General features: G+C 49.7%; 1 protein-coding gene across 4 annotated transcripts in view; it reads right to left on the bottom strand.

Annotated features, from left to right (window-relative positions):
- Igf2r (insulin like growth factor 2 receptor) overlaps nt 1–14635 on the bottom strand; it is an 84826-nt gene that overhangs the window by 50261 nt on the left and 19930 nt on the right. For all 4 annotated transcript variants that reach the window (XM_052169702.1, XM_052169700.1, XM_052169703.1 and 1 more), the window contains exons 2-5: nt 12439–12578; nt 4645–4769; nt 3326–3424; nt 1369–1501 (exon numbers count right to left, since the gene is read on the bottom strand). In XM_052169702.1, coding sequence (XP_052025662.1) covers nt 1369–1501; nt 3326–3424; nt 4645–4769; nt 12439–12578 — 497 coding nt within the window. The remainder of the gene's footprint in view (nt 1–1368; nt 1502–3325; nt 3425–4644; nt 4770–12438; nt 12579–14635) is intronic.

The following is a 14635-nucleotide window of genomic DNA, read 5'->3' as shown; positions in this document are numbered from 1 at the left end:
CTCCCCAGCCCAAAGCTCCAAGAAACTCCGCAACAATTAAGGATATAAGACTGAACCACTAAAGTGGCATCAGGCCAGAGTCTTAAACACCGCTGCACATGTAAGGCAACAGTAGCACATGCCCAGGACTCAAAATCCGAAGGAGGCAGAGAGGCACTAAGTCTGAAGTAAATACTAGGCATGGCGGAGCCTTCAAAGTTAGTTTGGCGCTCTGAGCAATGTCCTGGGCCGAAGAACGGGTTGAGGGGGACACACAACCCCCTTCAAAGACCACAAAGGCTGAGTTCCCCTGAAATGCCCCAAAACGGGGGTGTCTAAAATATTTAATGAATTAAGATAGGGATTTGTTTTTAAGGAACAGAAAGGTATTTTCCAAATCAAATTTAAGGACTAGAAATCTCAATGTTTTCCAAATTGAAACAGCACACTGTTGCAAAAGTTTATAATCAAACTTAAGTTAGGGTAACCCTGCATGAAAAACTTGAAATTACCACAGGTCACTGGTAGTTCTGGGTGGAGTGTAATTATTATCTTTTTAGCTGTTAATTAGAATATACAAGTAAGATAGAAGGTGTAGGTGTACATTATGAAGAACTATAGATCAGCCATATACATACCACCCACTAAGTAACATACACTGAACTGGCTTTTATTTCTCCAACATCTTTTAAGACCAACATTTCATGGGGGAGGGGGTAGAGAGAGAGAGAGAGACATAAGAAAAATATGCCCTCTTTACTTCTTTCTTTCTTTTTAAACGTTCCTGCCTTGGCAGTACAATTTCCTTACGGCATGATCGCAGCTAGCACAGCAGAAGGCAGTCCTGAGCTACAGGGCTCCCGGTGCTGAGCCCATGAGGGAAGCCAAGAACCATGGTGGTTAGCGAGTACTAAATAAACACACAGTAAAACTGTATGGCTCTTCTAAGAGGAGGCCTTCATGTACAGCCTCTGGTTATCAGGGAGAGATATGCTGGCCTCTCACATAGTTCTACAGAGAACACCAGAGAGGTCGTCCCACCCCAAGCACACAGCACACCACATTCTTACTGCCTTTGCCAGCCCTCAGCCCTTTTACCCAGCCTCCAACGCAAAGCCAGGAGCTTGGGTGAACACGGCAAACTGAGGCAGAGCTCGCCACGGAGCCCCCAGTACAGAGAATGAGGCAGAGGAGCCAACAATGGCTTGAGTAGACTCTGTAGAGCTGGTGGAAGGAAAGGCTCGCACCTCCTGAGGGAGACCAATGCAGCTCTGCAGAGCACACCTTTCAGGACAAAGCTCTCTCAGAGCTCTAATGAGGATGTGCCTGTCAAAGGTGTCGGGGCGGGCACCGACCATGCCCCACCCTTCTTCCTAAGCCAGCTCTTACCTATGTCTCTACACACGTTGATGAACAGAGTCGCATCAGGATCAGAGTCATCTACCAGGTAGCCGCCGTTTAGCTTGATCAGTGGGTTTAGATCGTGCTTCTGTAACTTGTCATCAAACGCATAGCATGGCACCTGAGAAAGCAGAGGACAAGTGAGCCACCTCCTTCACCCCACAACTCAGGCTGGTAGATCACAAGCTTGTGACAGACATAAGCAGCAGTGATGTCTGTCCCTTATGTATAGAACAGGCATGGTGGCATAAGCCTTTAATCCCAGCACTCAGGAGGCAGAGGTAGGAGGAACGCTGTGAGTTCAAGGCCAGCCTAGTTTACACAGCAAGTTCCCAGGCCAGCCAGGGCTACATAGTGAATGAGACCTTGTCTCAAAACTCAGTTCAGCACGCTGTACCATTGCCAAGGTCTCTCCCGTTCTGTGCGTCTGCCATCGCCGCCCCCACCTATGGCACTCTGCTTCTCCCTAGGACACTTCATTCAGCTGCAGCATCCGCTGACTTGCAGGGATCGTTTCTAGTTCCTGGGTCTCCCTCAGCTACCTGCCCATCTCTGTAGCTTAGAGAAAAGTCCCTAGAGCATCCCTGTCCCTTTGTCTCCTCTTGCTAACACTATTATATCTGGTGCCTGTCCCCACCACGCCAAAACCATAGCTGCCAGCTGACCTGGCCTGTTGCCAGATCTGGAGCTCATGTCTTCTGCTCGCCCTGGTCTCACAACCACAGCCTAAACAAAGGCCTTCATCCCCCTTTCCCTTGGATTCCTGTCTAGAAGCACCTGGTTCCTGCTGCCTCAACAGCATCCTAGAAACGTCCCCTCTCCACCCTTCAGCTTGTCTGAGTGGAAGACAGGGAAAACCTGTCCCCAGGAGTTGGGACAGAACCTGTCCCCGGGAGCTGAGACAGAGTTCTATTCAATAGGCTTTCCAGGGCCCCTGACTGAGAAGAGAGGACGGCAGTAATGTTAGAGCACAGCCAAGCACAGTGGCTCCGACCTGCACCCCCAACGCTCAGGAGGCAGAGTATCTTAGTTCCTCTGCTCATCTCTGAAGCAACTTAAGGAAGGAGAGATTTACTTTGGCTCTGGGTTTCAGAGCACAGTTCTTCGTGGTAGTGAACAGGAATGGGAGGTCACTGTCACATCTAATCCACAAAGAGGTGAGGACAGAAGGATACTAATGCTCCCCTCGCTTCCTGCTCGCCACCCGGCCCACGGTGCGCTGCTGCCCACACTCAAGACGTTTCCCTACCTCAATTAAGCCAATCTAGAAACCCTGATGAGTACCCAAAAGGTTTATGTCCATGATAATTCTCAACCTACCAAGTGGTCAATCATGATTTAATCACACTACAAAGGCAGAAGGATTACAAGTTTAAGATCATCCTCAGCCACATTCCAAGACCAAGACAACCTGGGCTATGTGAGACTCTGGCAATGAAAACTGGCAGAAAAGGAATCATCCAAGTGAGATATTTCATGGGTAGGGAGCAGATGCAGGGGAAGAGTCAGGTTCCTGAGGGCCAAGAGGTACAGGACAAAGCCTAAAGCCAAGAGAGAATATGCTATGCTTTGCTGGGCTGGGCTGTGCCCACAAGAAGCTGGCCTAGAAGAAGTTTTTAACAATGAAATCTCATGACCATCTCTGTGCAAATGGAACCTCACAGCCACGGGCACAAACTTGCACCTCAAGAGACTGTACTACTAAGTAATAAATATCTTTCCCTCTCAAAATCACAGCCTTCTTTCTAAGAGATTATTTTAATTTTCTATTTTTTTCTTTTGTTGAAAATAGATCTGCCCCCGCACCCACGATACACTGACTATGCTCTCCCTCTCCCAGCTCCTCCGAAATCCTCCCCACCTCCTCTCCATCAGAATCCACACCCTTTGTCTTTCGAGCTCTCCAGAGTAGATTTCATGACCAAATGATCTCAAACCACATTACCTCCTTATCAGCTTTAAATATGTCTTTCTTGCAGGCTGCAGTAGTCCTCCATTCAAAGTAATGCACACAGTCTGTGGCAGTTACAAATTCAGGAGTCCCCTATTTTAAAAAAAAAAAAGTTAACATACCACACCACTCAATAATACAAGTTTGGTTTTAAACTTACAACATTGTAAAATCTACTGAAAATAAGGGTGCAACAAGAAGAAATAACTGCCTTCCTTCAGCAAGGTTACCAAGAACGTCCCCCAAACAGAAAAGTTGGGAGATGAGTCTCCAGACATCCTGTCTAACTGACTGCCCAGCTGCCCCAATTCCACAAGCAGAGTAAACTCATGGGAAATTATCCTTCGACTTCTTCTCAAGAGCCAAATGGTCTCTGAACCAAAAAACAGCAAAATCAGAGCCAGAAAGTATGATTTCATACATCCTGTAAGGAGGTCCCTGAGGAGTGCAGGAGCATCTGAGCCTGGGTAGACTCACCAGCTCCCACCCCTAGACAGCCCCTTCTGGCCACCAGACCAGTTAGCTCTAGGGAACGCCTGCACAGCGACAATCAGCGTCTACCTTCCCCAACCCATGAGAGGGACCACAGTGTTCACCTCCAAGTCCTGTTTCTCCTGCAGTGAACACCAGGTTCTTAAGAACAATCAACAAACAGGCTGGGCGGTGGTGGCACATGCCTTTAATCCCAGCACTTGGGAGGCAGAGGCAGGTGGATTTCTAAGTTTGAGGCCAGCCTGGTCTACAAAGTGAGATCCAAGACAGCCAGAGCTACACAGAGAAACCCTGTGGGGGGGGGGGGAGACCCCCAAAAAAGGAACAATCAACAGATGTAAATCAGTGGCTAGCTTGCTCTGCTTATAGGTTGATCTAAAATTAGCATTCACCCTAGCTCAAGTTTCATACCAATTCTAACCAGCTTTAAGATTTGCTTAGTTGGTGGTTCTGGAAAGAGAGAAAGAGAGAAAGAGAGAGAGAGAGAGAGAGAGAGAGAGAGAGAGTGTATGTGTGTGTATGTGAGAGAGAGTGTATGTGTGAGAGAGTGTCTGTGGAAGAGAAGTGAGTATGTGTGTGTGTGTGAGAAAGAGTGTGTGTGTGTGTGTGTGTGTGTGAGAGAAAGAGTGTGTGTGTATGTGTGTGAGAGAGAGAGAGAGACAGAGAGAGAGTGTATGTGTGTGTGAGTGTGTGTTTGTGTATGTGTGTGTGTGTGTTGGGGGGAGGGGAGGTTGCCCAAATTCCTCCAGGATTGGAATTTCTCTAACAAGAACTCCCTTAAGGGGTTCTTAACAAGGAGCTTGACAGAGGGCCCCACTCACCAGGGTCTTTCCGCACAGAAATGTAATGCTAGTCTGGATTCTGTGCTGTGAATCTGAAGGCGGGCAGCCCGTAGTAGTGTTGAATTCCAGGAGTGATCTGGCTGAACTTCTCATACGTGAGTCACCTGTTGGGAGAGGATAAGAATGAACACACAATGAACAAACAAAGGCACGTAGGCTGTTCTCTCACAGATAAGCACTAGGCAAGCCAGGAATGTTAAACACGCAGGATTGTCTCTTCAAAGGGAGTAGAAAACCTGTTTCTAACCCAGAAGGCTGGAAGCAGGGCTGTTGAATAACCTGGTGACCTCTGCTATCTGTTTGGCCAGGCCAGAGCAGCTGCCCCAGACCCTTCCAATGAGCCTGCTTCCTTAATCTATAGAATCTATCTATAGAGAAGGTTCACTTGAACCTCACAAAAGATTCAGTGTAGTCCTAAGTAAAGATTTATTGACCACATGGGATTGAGTTAATTAAAACCAGGGAACTTTTCAAATAGTGCTTTGCCTAAAATAAACTATAAGAGTCTCAAATTTTGAACCATTACTGGCAACGGAGTCGTGTTGAAGAGAACTGCCTGCTTATCTTCTATAAAACTATCCTTTTGGTGGCTTGGTGGTCGTGAAAACCTCCACGGGAGTGGCACTGCCCACTTTGGATCCAAGCAATGGAGAGACTATGAATGTATCTCTCTCAATCAGACATTAGCTTAAAAGAAATGAAACATAACCGTAACCGTAATATATGCTACTCAAGTCTGCCTGAAAATACCTGGTCTCTCTGGTGTTCCTCCAAATCTTTCCAAAGGGCTCAGCAGGCAATTTATAGAAACTCTTCCAGGGCTGTAAGGCCATCAAAATCACAGGCTCCAGGCTGGAGCAGGAGGAGGAGCCGAGCCCGGCGAGGTTGGACCAAGCAGAGGGGGATTAAGTGACACAGTTGGGGCGGAACTTAATAATCTCCACCCCCAACCAAGGCTCCGACGCTATATCTATCCCTCCTTGCTCTAGCGGGCAGCAGGAAGCACGGCGCCGCCAGTGACCACGCAGACACCCTGGGAGCCGAGGTAAGCTAGGGGTCCGCGCGCGCGCATGAAAAACGGCAATGCGAGGGGAGGATTCTGCAGATGAGGGTAGGATCCCATGCAAGGGGAGGATTCCACGCATGAGAGGTGGATTCCGCGAAGGGATGGTTCCACAGGAGGGGAAGGCTCCGCGAGGTGAGGGTTCCACGCGACCAGCCCGAGGACTCCAGCCAAGAGTTCCAGGCCACGCAAAGGTTCCCTGCATGAGGTTCATCACTAGGGTGAAGGTTTCCGGGCTACATAAGGACTCAGCACTAGGGTGCCCCGCTGCTCACAAGGGTTCCAAACTACACGAGGGCCGGTCGAGAGCCCCGAGCCGCTAGCCTAGCCGCGCTGCCGCCATGCCGCGTCAGCAAGAGAAGGGAGGGGAGGGGAGGGTCCAGCGCGGGCTACTGCACACTAGGGGGGCGGGGGTTACGGGCGATCCAGAGCACGAGGGTGCCACGCTGCACAAAGCTAGGGCACCAGGCTGCTGGAGGGGGGTGGGGGAAGTCAGAGGATTTCTGCACGATCCCCGTCGCGGGCAGACAGGGGAAGGGTTCGGTGGGTTGCGCGGCACTGCGCGAGCCAGGGCGCAAGCCAGGGTGCCGTGCCGCCCGAGGGTTCAAACGATTTTAGCGATTTTAGCGCGATTGTGATTCTGGTTGTGCCGAGTTGCGCGAGGGGCTGAGGGTGCAAAGCTGAGCAAGGGGGGGATTCGGAGGGTTTAGAGGCTTCCGCGGCACTGCGCCGCTGCCCGAGGGTTCAGAGGATTTTAGCACGATTCCAGTTGTGCCCGTGATTCTGGTTGTGCGGAGTTGTGGTGAGGGGAGGGGAAGGGAAGGGAAGAGAAGGAGCTCCGAGGGTTCTGAGCTATCCTGAGGGTGCAGAGCTGCACAAGGCAAGGGTTCCGCGGCACTGCGCGAGCCCGGGTGCCGCGCTGCCCCAGGTTTCAGAGAATTTTAGTACAAATCAGCACTGCGCGATCCAGGGTGCCGCGCTGCCGAAGGGTTCGGGGAATTTTAGCACGATCCAGGTTATGCCGTGATTCTGGTCTTGCCAAGTTGCGCGAGGGGAGGGGAAGAAGGCTCGCGGGGTCCTAAGCTATCCTGAGGGTGCAAAGCTGTACAAGGGGAAGGATTCGAAGGGTTCTGTGATCAGGACCGCACACTCAAAAGTGCCGTGTTGGAGGAGGGGAGGGCAGGGTTTGGAGGGTTTGGCGCTATCCTGGCTATGCCTGAGGGTGCCGCGCTGCTGCGCGATATTAGGGTTCCTCATTGGCCACGCAAGTGAAGGTGCCCCACTAGGGGACAGGAAGATGGGGCGCTATTCAGGCTGTGCTTAGGAGCGCATGAAGGTGCCACATTCTATAAAAGGGGAAGGTTCAAAGGGTTCGAACCTCAGCATTTGAAGTTGGAAGGGTTCAGGTTTCATGTTATCTGTTGCCGAGTTGTGCTAGGGTTCAGTGCATATCTGGGCGAGGGGCTGTACATTGTTGTATTCAATGCAGTCATGTTGGCCACTGTGCTAAGGAGTGCCTGCCTTTAACCCAAGGCTTGTCTGCGCATCAGACACTGGGGCTAATGGAAGATGGGCCATCTGTCAGGTCATAACCGCAACCTGGACCTCTCAGTGGTGTTTCCTAACCTATGCCTGGGTCTACCCATTTCCTCTAGGCTAGTCTGGTATATAACCATAATGGTCCCATTTTCATAACCTGTAGAGACCCTTCTGCCTTTGTCACCATGCCCAGCACCTGTGTGCTACCTCACCCACTGTGGTCTTAAGGCTATTGCTGAGTGACTACTACAAACAGCTCTTTACCAAGCCACCGGTTCTCAGTTACAGAAAAGCCTAGTAGCTTATCACTCGGTCACCAACCCTGGAAAATCAATCAGACCATTGTTCCCACCTCTCCTGTCCTACTGGCTGGGTTTGTGTCACCTTGACTCAAGCCAGAGTCACAAGAGAAGGAGGAGTCTTCTCCTTTCCTTGAGGAAATGCCTCCATGTACTCTAGCTGTAAGGTATTTTCTCATTTGGTAATCACTGGGGAAGGAAGGGCCCAGCCCATTGTGGGTGTCACCATCTCTGGTGGTGGCGGGTGGTGGTCCTGGGTTCTGTAAGAAAACAGGCTGAGCAAGCCATGGGTAGCAAGCCAGTAAGCAGCGCCCTCCATGGCCTCCGCATCAGCTCCTGCCTCCAGGATCCTGCCCTGCCTGAACTATGATGTGGAAGTGTAAGACAAACAAGCCCTTTTCTCCCCAACTTGCTTTTTGGTCAAGGCGTTTGTTTCATTACAGCAAGTGAAACCTAGAGTAAGACTATCCTAACCTCTCCCCTACGACTCCCCTTTCCCTGATATCCAAATAGGGTAAGTCTTGGATCTATCCCACTCCTCTATAACACCTAAATGGCAGGTCCCCAAAAAGTCATTTTACTTGCCCCCCTCTGCCACCACAAAATTAAATGTTAGCCCCTGTCTACCTTTCCAGGCTTAAGAAGTTTCTCCCAGTTTCATTCCATACATCTAAGCCCCACCTCTAAGCTCATAATATACAGGCTTCCTAGTTCCTATTAATCACTGAGGACTAATCACCAATTCCTTTGTCCGCTCCTTTCCACATACGCCAGGTTCCTGAGTACATTCCAAGTTCTGCTTTTCCTGGATGCAGTACAGAAAGGCCTATAGCTGGCCCTGGGCCCGGAACAGACCACCCCAGCTCTCCCACAGACACTTGAGCTCCTTTGGTTACAGGAAGCATTCCAGCCCTTCCTTCACTCTGGTCCACATGAGCAGATCATCCCCTCTCAGGCACAGCCCCTTCCAACGCCTGAATCCCCCCCCACCCCACCTTCCTTTCTGGAGCCTTCTTCCACTTCTACTGTCCTGTGACTGGGTAATTACCAAATTAACTTGGACAGCCGTGCTCTCCTATGGGCCACCCAGGTCCTGGATCCCAACCAATTATGCCCTCAACAAGAGCCCTGCAATTTTTTCATTCCAGTGGTATTGGAACCTGGGCCAATTCCTCTCCTGGGCCACAATATGACCACCTACAGTCCCTTGAAAACATAAGGATAGATGGAGAGACACCTACTAGTCCTTCCTCAAATACTGCTGTGTTAATGTTGCCAGCCCAGGAGCATGGAAGAGGCACCCACAAAGGGACAAGCAGTTGGGTCCCATACAGTAAGGGGGGGTGACATAAGGATGGGATAATTTGGGAGTTGCTCAGGAAAAAAAACCTCCACATGGGGTACCCACAACCTCAAATTGGACTTATACATCCGTGGGGCAAAGGGCCTCCTCCAAACTTTACAATTGTCTCTAGAAGCAAAAACCATTTCTGTTTCTGTGTGCACACAAACCAAGACTGGGACACCACATGGACAGTCAGTCACCCCTTCTTTAATCTCAACATTCCTCTCATAGAAACACTACCACTGGCAAATTCCAGCCATCTCTTTCTGTGCCTTCCTAGGGAAAGACTGCTGGTCCTCATGCACCATCCAGCCCAGCAAGGGAAAAGGCTAAACAATTATTAGGAGAGAGAGAAAATAGAAAAAGCCTTCGGATGCGTGGACTATCTGGGAGTCATGTGGCAGGCCCAGCTGTTCAACCTCACGGCTTCTCTCTTTGTTCCTTGCCTTTTCGGCTGTCTAACCAAGGTCCTCCAAAAAAAGCCTCCAAGTTTTTATTGCCAAGAGGGTCGCCAAACTCTCCGTGGCCAAAGGGTACCAGCGCTTATACACCTGGAAGGTCAGTGGGTCCCTACCACCTTTGAGACCATCACAGCCAACCTCTAGATTCTAAGGCCTAGAAGAAAGTAGCCTCCCAGAAACTTTCTCCCTTTGTTTCCTGAGCCAGGATACTGGGTAATACCCTCAGGGCACAGGGAACTGAGTCAGGCGGTAGTGGGAGATAACCCAGCCTCACCTATCCCTCCACTTGCAAACAGCTATTCGCTGAGTATAGAGAAAACAATTCACCCTGCTCCCAGTTAAACCACAAAAACAGCTGTAACTTCCTGATAGCTCTGTGTGAGAGTGGTGTGTGCACGTGCTGGGCCTACTTCCCTCAGCCCCTCTAAAGGCAGCTAACCTCCACTCTCTGTTTCAATAAGCAGTCTCAGCCTCTGGAGATGGAGTCCGGGTATTCTCACCTCACTTCTTACAAGGCCCACCAAGAGGTCCAAGAGCACACTTAGCTTAGACTAAAAACAATATTTGTATTTTGCTAATTAACACAGTGACTCCTATAGCGACTCTTCCCAGGGGCCCACTTTCACTGCTAAGCACTTAAAATGTAGGTCAGATGGTTTGTGGGGTGCCAACAACTACATGGAGGGAGCCGTTACGTCAGTGAGTAAATCTTCGTGTGTCCATCCATTGTCCGCCCCCCCTCACTGCATCCCGCCAGACAGGCACAGTTACACGAGTTCTGACAGGATCCGGGAGTTTCGTAATGGTTCTGATCAGCTGTGTGCCTCTCCTAAAGACGCCTGTGCTGCCTGTAGCTCGGCCTCACCGCTATCAGATCCCAAAATGGGCCTTCCTGGACTCCTAACATTCAATAAATAATATGGCCCGCCCTCCCCAACTCCACCCTAGCATGAATTGTGGTGCTCTGCCAACAGGGACAACTGCAGTCATGAATTCCTGGAAAGAATCTCTCCCCATAAACTGATCCACTAATAAAAAACTTGTATGACTATGGAGAATGTGTAATGCTGCCTATCCCACAGCCTAATTATAATTTCTTTTGGGGACTGTCTTTAGCCTCAGCACGCACACACTGGCCACCTCTGCAGCAGACCTAACCTTTGGACGTTGCTAGCTTCAGAAATCCTTATCTGCCAGCGCTGGCTGGGCTGGGGGAGCTACGGGGCGACCTCTGAGGCTGTCTGCTGCGACCTGCTTCTCTGGGGCGCTCGCTAGCCCCTGCTTTTGTCTCCACTGCCGTGATTTACTGCCTCCTCACAAAACGTGGGACCTGAGGGTAACACAGGCACCAAACTCCCAGGCCTCGGTCATTCAGATTTTGCTCCATAAGCAACTCTGCCTTAGTCCCTTTGAGGTAAGACCTGTTTTCTCTGTAAGAACTATGAAGTCACAGGTGTGACGTAAACGTGAACCATTTACTAAAGCACTGCTGAAGTCTAAAGCCATGGCGCAATTACTGTAAACATGGGTCGGTCTAGTTTTTTCTGCCTATTTTTGATCTGCTTTTAAATATAATTGCTGAAAAACTAGTCCATTTTTAGCAAACTTAATTTTTAGATATTGATAAAATAGCTACTGTTGATATTTTAAATGCTCATAATTTTAATGGCAAAAAGATGATTACAATAACATTTAAAGTAATAATAACCTAGCTCCTCCCCTTTTAAAAGAAACATCTTTTTAAAAAATGGCAAAGAATGCAGTTATCAACGGGAGAAAGAGCTCACACTATCTCTCAGGAAGTTTTAATGGTGGGAGTCGAGAGTGAAATGAGACTGGACGACTGTATTCATCAACCCAACTCATAACCCACTCCGCTGCAGTCAGCTCGGTCCGGATTAATCAGTTAATTACGCTCAGACCTCACTACTCCTGGGCAAAACTGAGCACAGACATCCAAGGCCCAGTGTCCTTCCTCCCCTCCTAGACACATCTGCCTTCACCACCTCCATGGAACCTGTCCCTCAGCCAGGCGTCTGACCCTCAGCAAGCATACTCAAGAATGACTGAACTGAAGAAAGGAAGGGCTTGAGCCCAACAACTGTCCTTGACAGGGAGGCCACGACACCAGCCCTTCCTTCCAACAAAAGACTATGAGGTACAAAGGCAATGGAGGTGAAGGGGGAGGGCAATTTAAGGCAATTTAAGGCTAGAGAGATGGATGGTTCAGTGGCTAAGATCACTTGTTTTTTGAGAGGAGTTCAGTTGCCAGCACCGGCGTGGCAGTCCCAAGGATTCAGTGTCGTCTTCTGAATTCCAAGGGCACTAGGTACACATGTGGTACACAGACAGACATGAAAGCAAACATGCATACGTATTAAATAAGAAATGTAAGAAAAAGGTGAGGCAGAAGAGCCGTAAAGGCAGAAAACATCTTTCCATGTTCAGCGCCCACCCTACAATCCTCATGGGAAGAACCCTATGTTATCTCATCATGCATATTCACATTGAAAACCCAAATTAAACTTATACATTTTCTTCCAGTTTGTGTGTGTGTCACCTGCATGCCGTAGCCAGTGGGAAAGAGAGAGAATATTGTTACAACACCTGAAGCTAATACAGAGAGGTGTGAGCCACCCAATGTGGGTGCTGGGAAAAAGACTCAGGTCCTCTGGAAGAATAATGTTCTTAACAACTGAGCATCTCGCCTGCCCTAAATTGTCTTCTACCATGTTTAACTATTATAAAAGCCACCTGGGTGTGGAAGAGGCGGGAAGCTTTCGGTGACACACAGCCTGCTTTTATTCTTTCTGAGCTGCCTGGGAGTTGGAGAGGGGACTCTGCAGTCAGAGTACGCCACCCTTTTCCAGCACCCACGCCTGGGGACCCACAACCACCTGGCAGCTCCAGCTCCATCTGACCCCGGCAGACTCTGAACCCACAAGGCAAACGGCTGGCCAGAAAGTGTCTACTAGTAGACACTACATTAATTACTGTATTATAAACATGCAGCTGTGTGCACAGCTGTATCATGAGGCATGCTCACCTAACAGGAGCTTTACTTACCCACTGAGCGACAGTTTTCTGCCTTTAGGTCACACATACAGACAGCACTTGTCGGCCCACACCTGGGATTATCCACATTTCCACAGATGTTGATTTTATAAACTGCGTTATTTTTGGAGTCAACAGCTTCCCATGTGTAACTAGAAAGAAAGAAAGAAAAAGTTTGTCACTATTACTGATCTGACAATAATTAACTTCTCTCTAGTCTGGAATTCTAGCCATATTTGCTTTGACTACTACAAATAAGAAGTTACTTCCACTAATCCAAAATACCAAGTCAAATGCAGCAAAAACTTTTGAAAAGCAGTACCAGCTGGCTAGGGAGCCCTCAGACCACACAAACCCACCCTTGTTGGTCTAAGAACACCAACTCCGTTAGCAGATACATTAAAGTGTGTGTGTAGTGGGGCTGGTCCAGTCACCCCAGACTGTGAAGACCCAAACGACTGTAACTTTAGTTTGCTTTGAATTATCATTATTTTAAGTGTATGGATGTTTTTGCCAACATGTCTATTGTGTGCCACCTATGCCCAAGGAGTCCAGAAGGTGTCAGTCCCTCTAGAACTGGAGTTGTGAGGTTCCAGGAAGTGCTAGGACTCAAACCCAGGTCTCCTAAAACAGCCAGGTAACTGCTGAGACACCTCTCCAGTCCCTCCACGGGACTGTTTGTAACTCTCGAGCTTTTTAACCTCTTTGAGACAGGTGAACCGTCTGATGCCCTGCCTCCACCTCCTGAATGCCAAGATTATAGACGTATAGCACCTAGACTTCTGTGGTCTGAGGACCACACCCAGGCTTAGTTGAACATTAGCCAGCCACTCTACCAACTGAGCTCCATTCCCAGTCCTGGGCTGATTCTTTTGTTTTAAGAAATTAGCTGTAATGGGTAAAGCAGGCCTGCTCCTGGTGCAGGCTACAGTCCCCATGTGACAGCCATGCTAAGAACCGCCATCTGCCTCATGATGAGGCAGATCTACTGCACTGACTCACTACAGAGCTCTGCAGAAGGCACTCTAAGAGCGATCATCAGCATCGCCACCTGGGGTGGAAATCAGTGCGGTGTGCCCCTTCGGCCCCAAGAAAGCATTCTCAGTCCTCTACTCTCCCCTGGGATTCATTTCCTCTGCAGGAGTAGAAGAAGGAAGAGACTGGGTACAAAGTGTCTTGAAAGGCTGAACTGGATTGGCTGAGCTAAGCTTACCCAGAAGTAGGGAAGTGGGCCAGCTCCTGCCATGCCCTGTGGGTCACATTCTGCTTGTGTGGCTTCACACAAGTGCCCAGAGAAGGTCCCCAAAGCCCCCCAGGCACTGCCCCGCCCCTGCCAGCACCTCCAGCTCATAGACAATTCACTTAAATCAGACCGCCACCCCTCCCCCAGCTCACCCCTCCCAGAGCCCACCCACTCCCCCCAGCCCCTCTCCCCCCCCCCCCGCCCCCACCCCACCCCACCCACCGGAAAGCATTCTATCCAAGCTTCTGGCAGGTCCCAGGAATGTGTGGCCACAAAGACACTACAAACCTGAAAAACCAGTTACTTAAGTGCAGGGCCTTGGGGTGATGTCAGGCTTTAAAGCAGGACCGACTCAACTCTGACAGACTGATTACCTCCAGAGCCAGGAAGGACTATTATGCCTGAGGAAAAATTCTCAAGCAATCTAGCTGACCCAGAGAAAACCATCAATAAAGCCTTGTTCCTTCTTCCTCTGGCTTGGGGGTGGGGGGCATCAGGAAACTTAATTTGTTTCATAGTGTGTATTGTTTTTACTTTGGGGGAACCTGGAACTTGTAAATGTCCTTTGGCCTATGTCTCCCTAGTACTGGGGTTACAAAACCCACTACGGGGCTTCTTCAGTACTCCTTGAAAAAAGCAACAACTATGAAATGGCAACAGTTCCCCCGGCTCCCTGTGAGGGGAGTAAGTGAACTGGGGCACAGGACAAGCTCTGCCGGGAACTGAGCAGGCACATCACCGAAGATGACAGACAGACAGATGGCACAGCTATGTCGGGCTGGGAACTCTAAACTGGAATGTACTCTGAGCCCTGACAAACAGGCAGCAGCAGAGCTTCAGGGGTGGAGAAAGGAAAGGCGAGCTGCTTGGCCTAGGCTGCAGGCCTGAGTCAGCAGCAGGTGTAGAGGCCACAGGGGCCACGCCTGTCCTGCTCTCTTTAAATATATTTGGAAGAAATGCAGGCCT

The sequence above is a fragment of the Apodemus sylvaticus genome, chromosome 23 (assembly GCF_947179515.1).
Source record: "Apodemus sylvaticus chromosome 23, mApoSyl1.1, whole genome shotgun sequence".
NCBI classification, from domain to species: domain Eukaryota; kingdom Metazoa; phylum Chordata; class Mammalia; order Rodentia; family Muridae; genus Apodemus; species Apodemus sylvaticus.
This window is presented reverse-complemented; position numbering and strand designations above follow the sequence as displayed.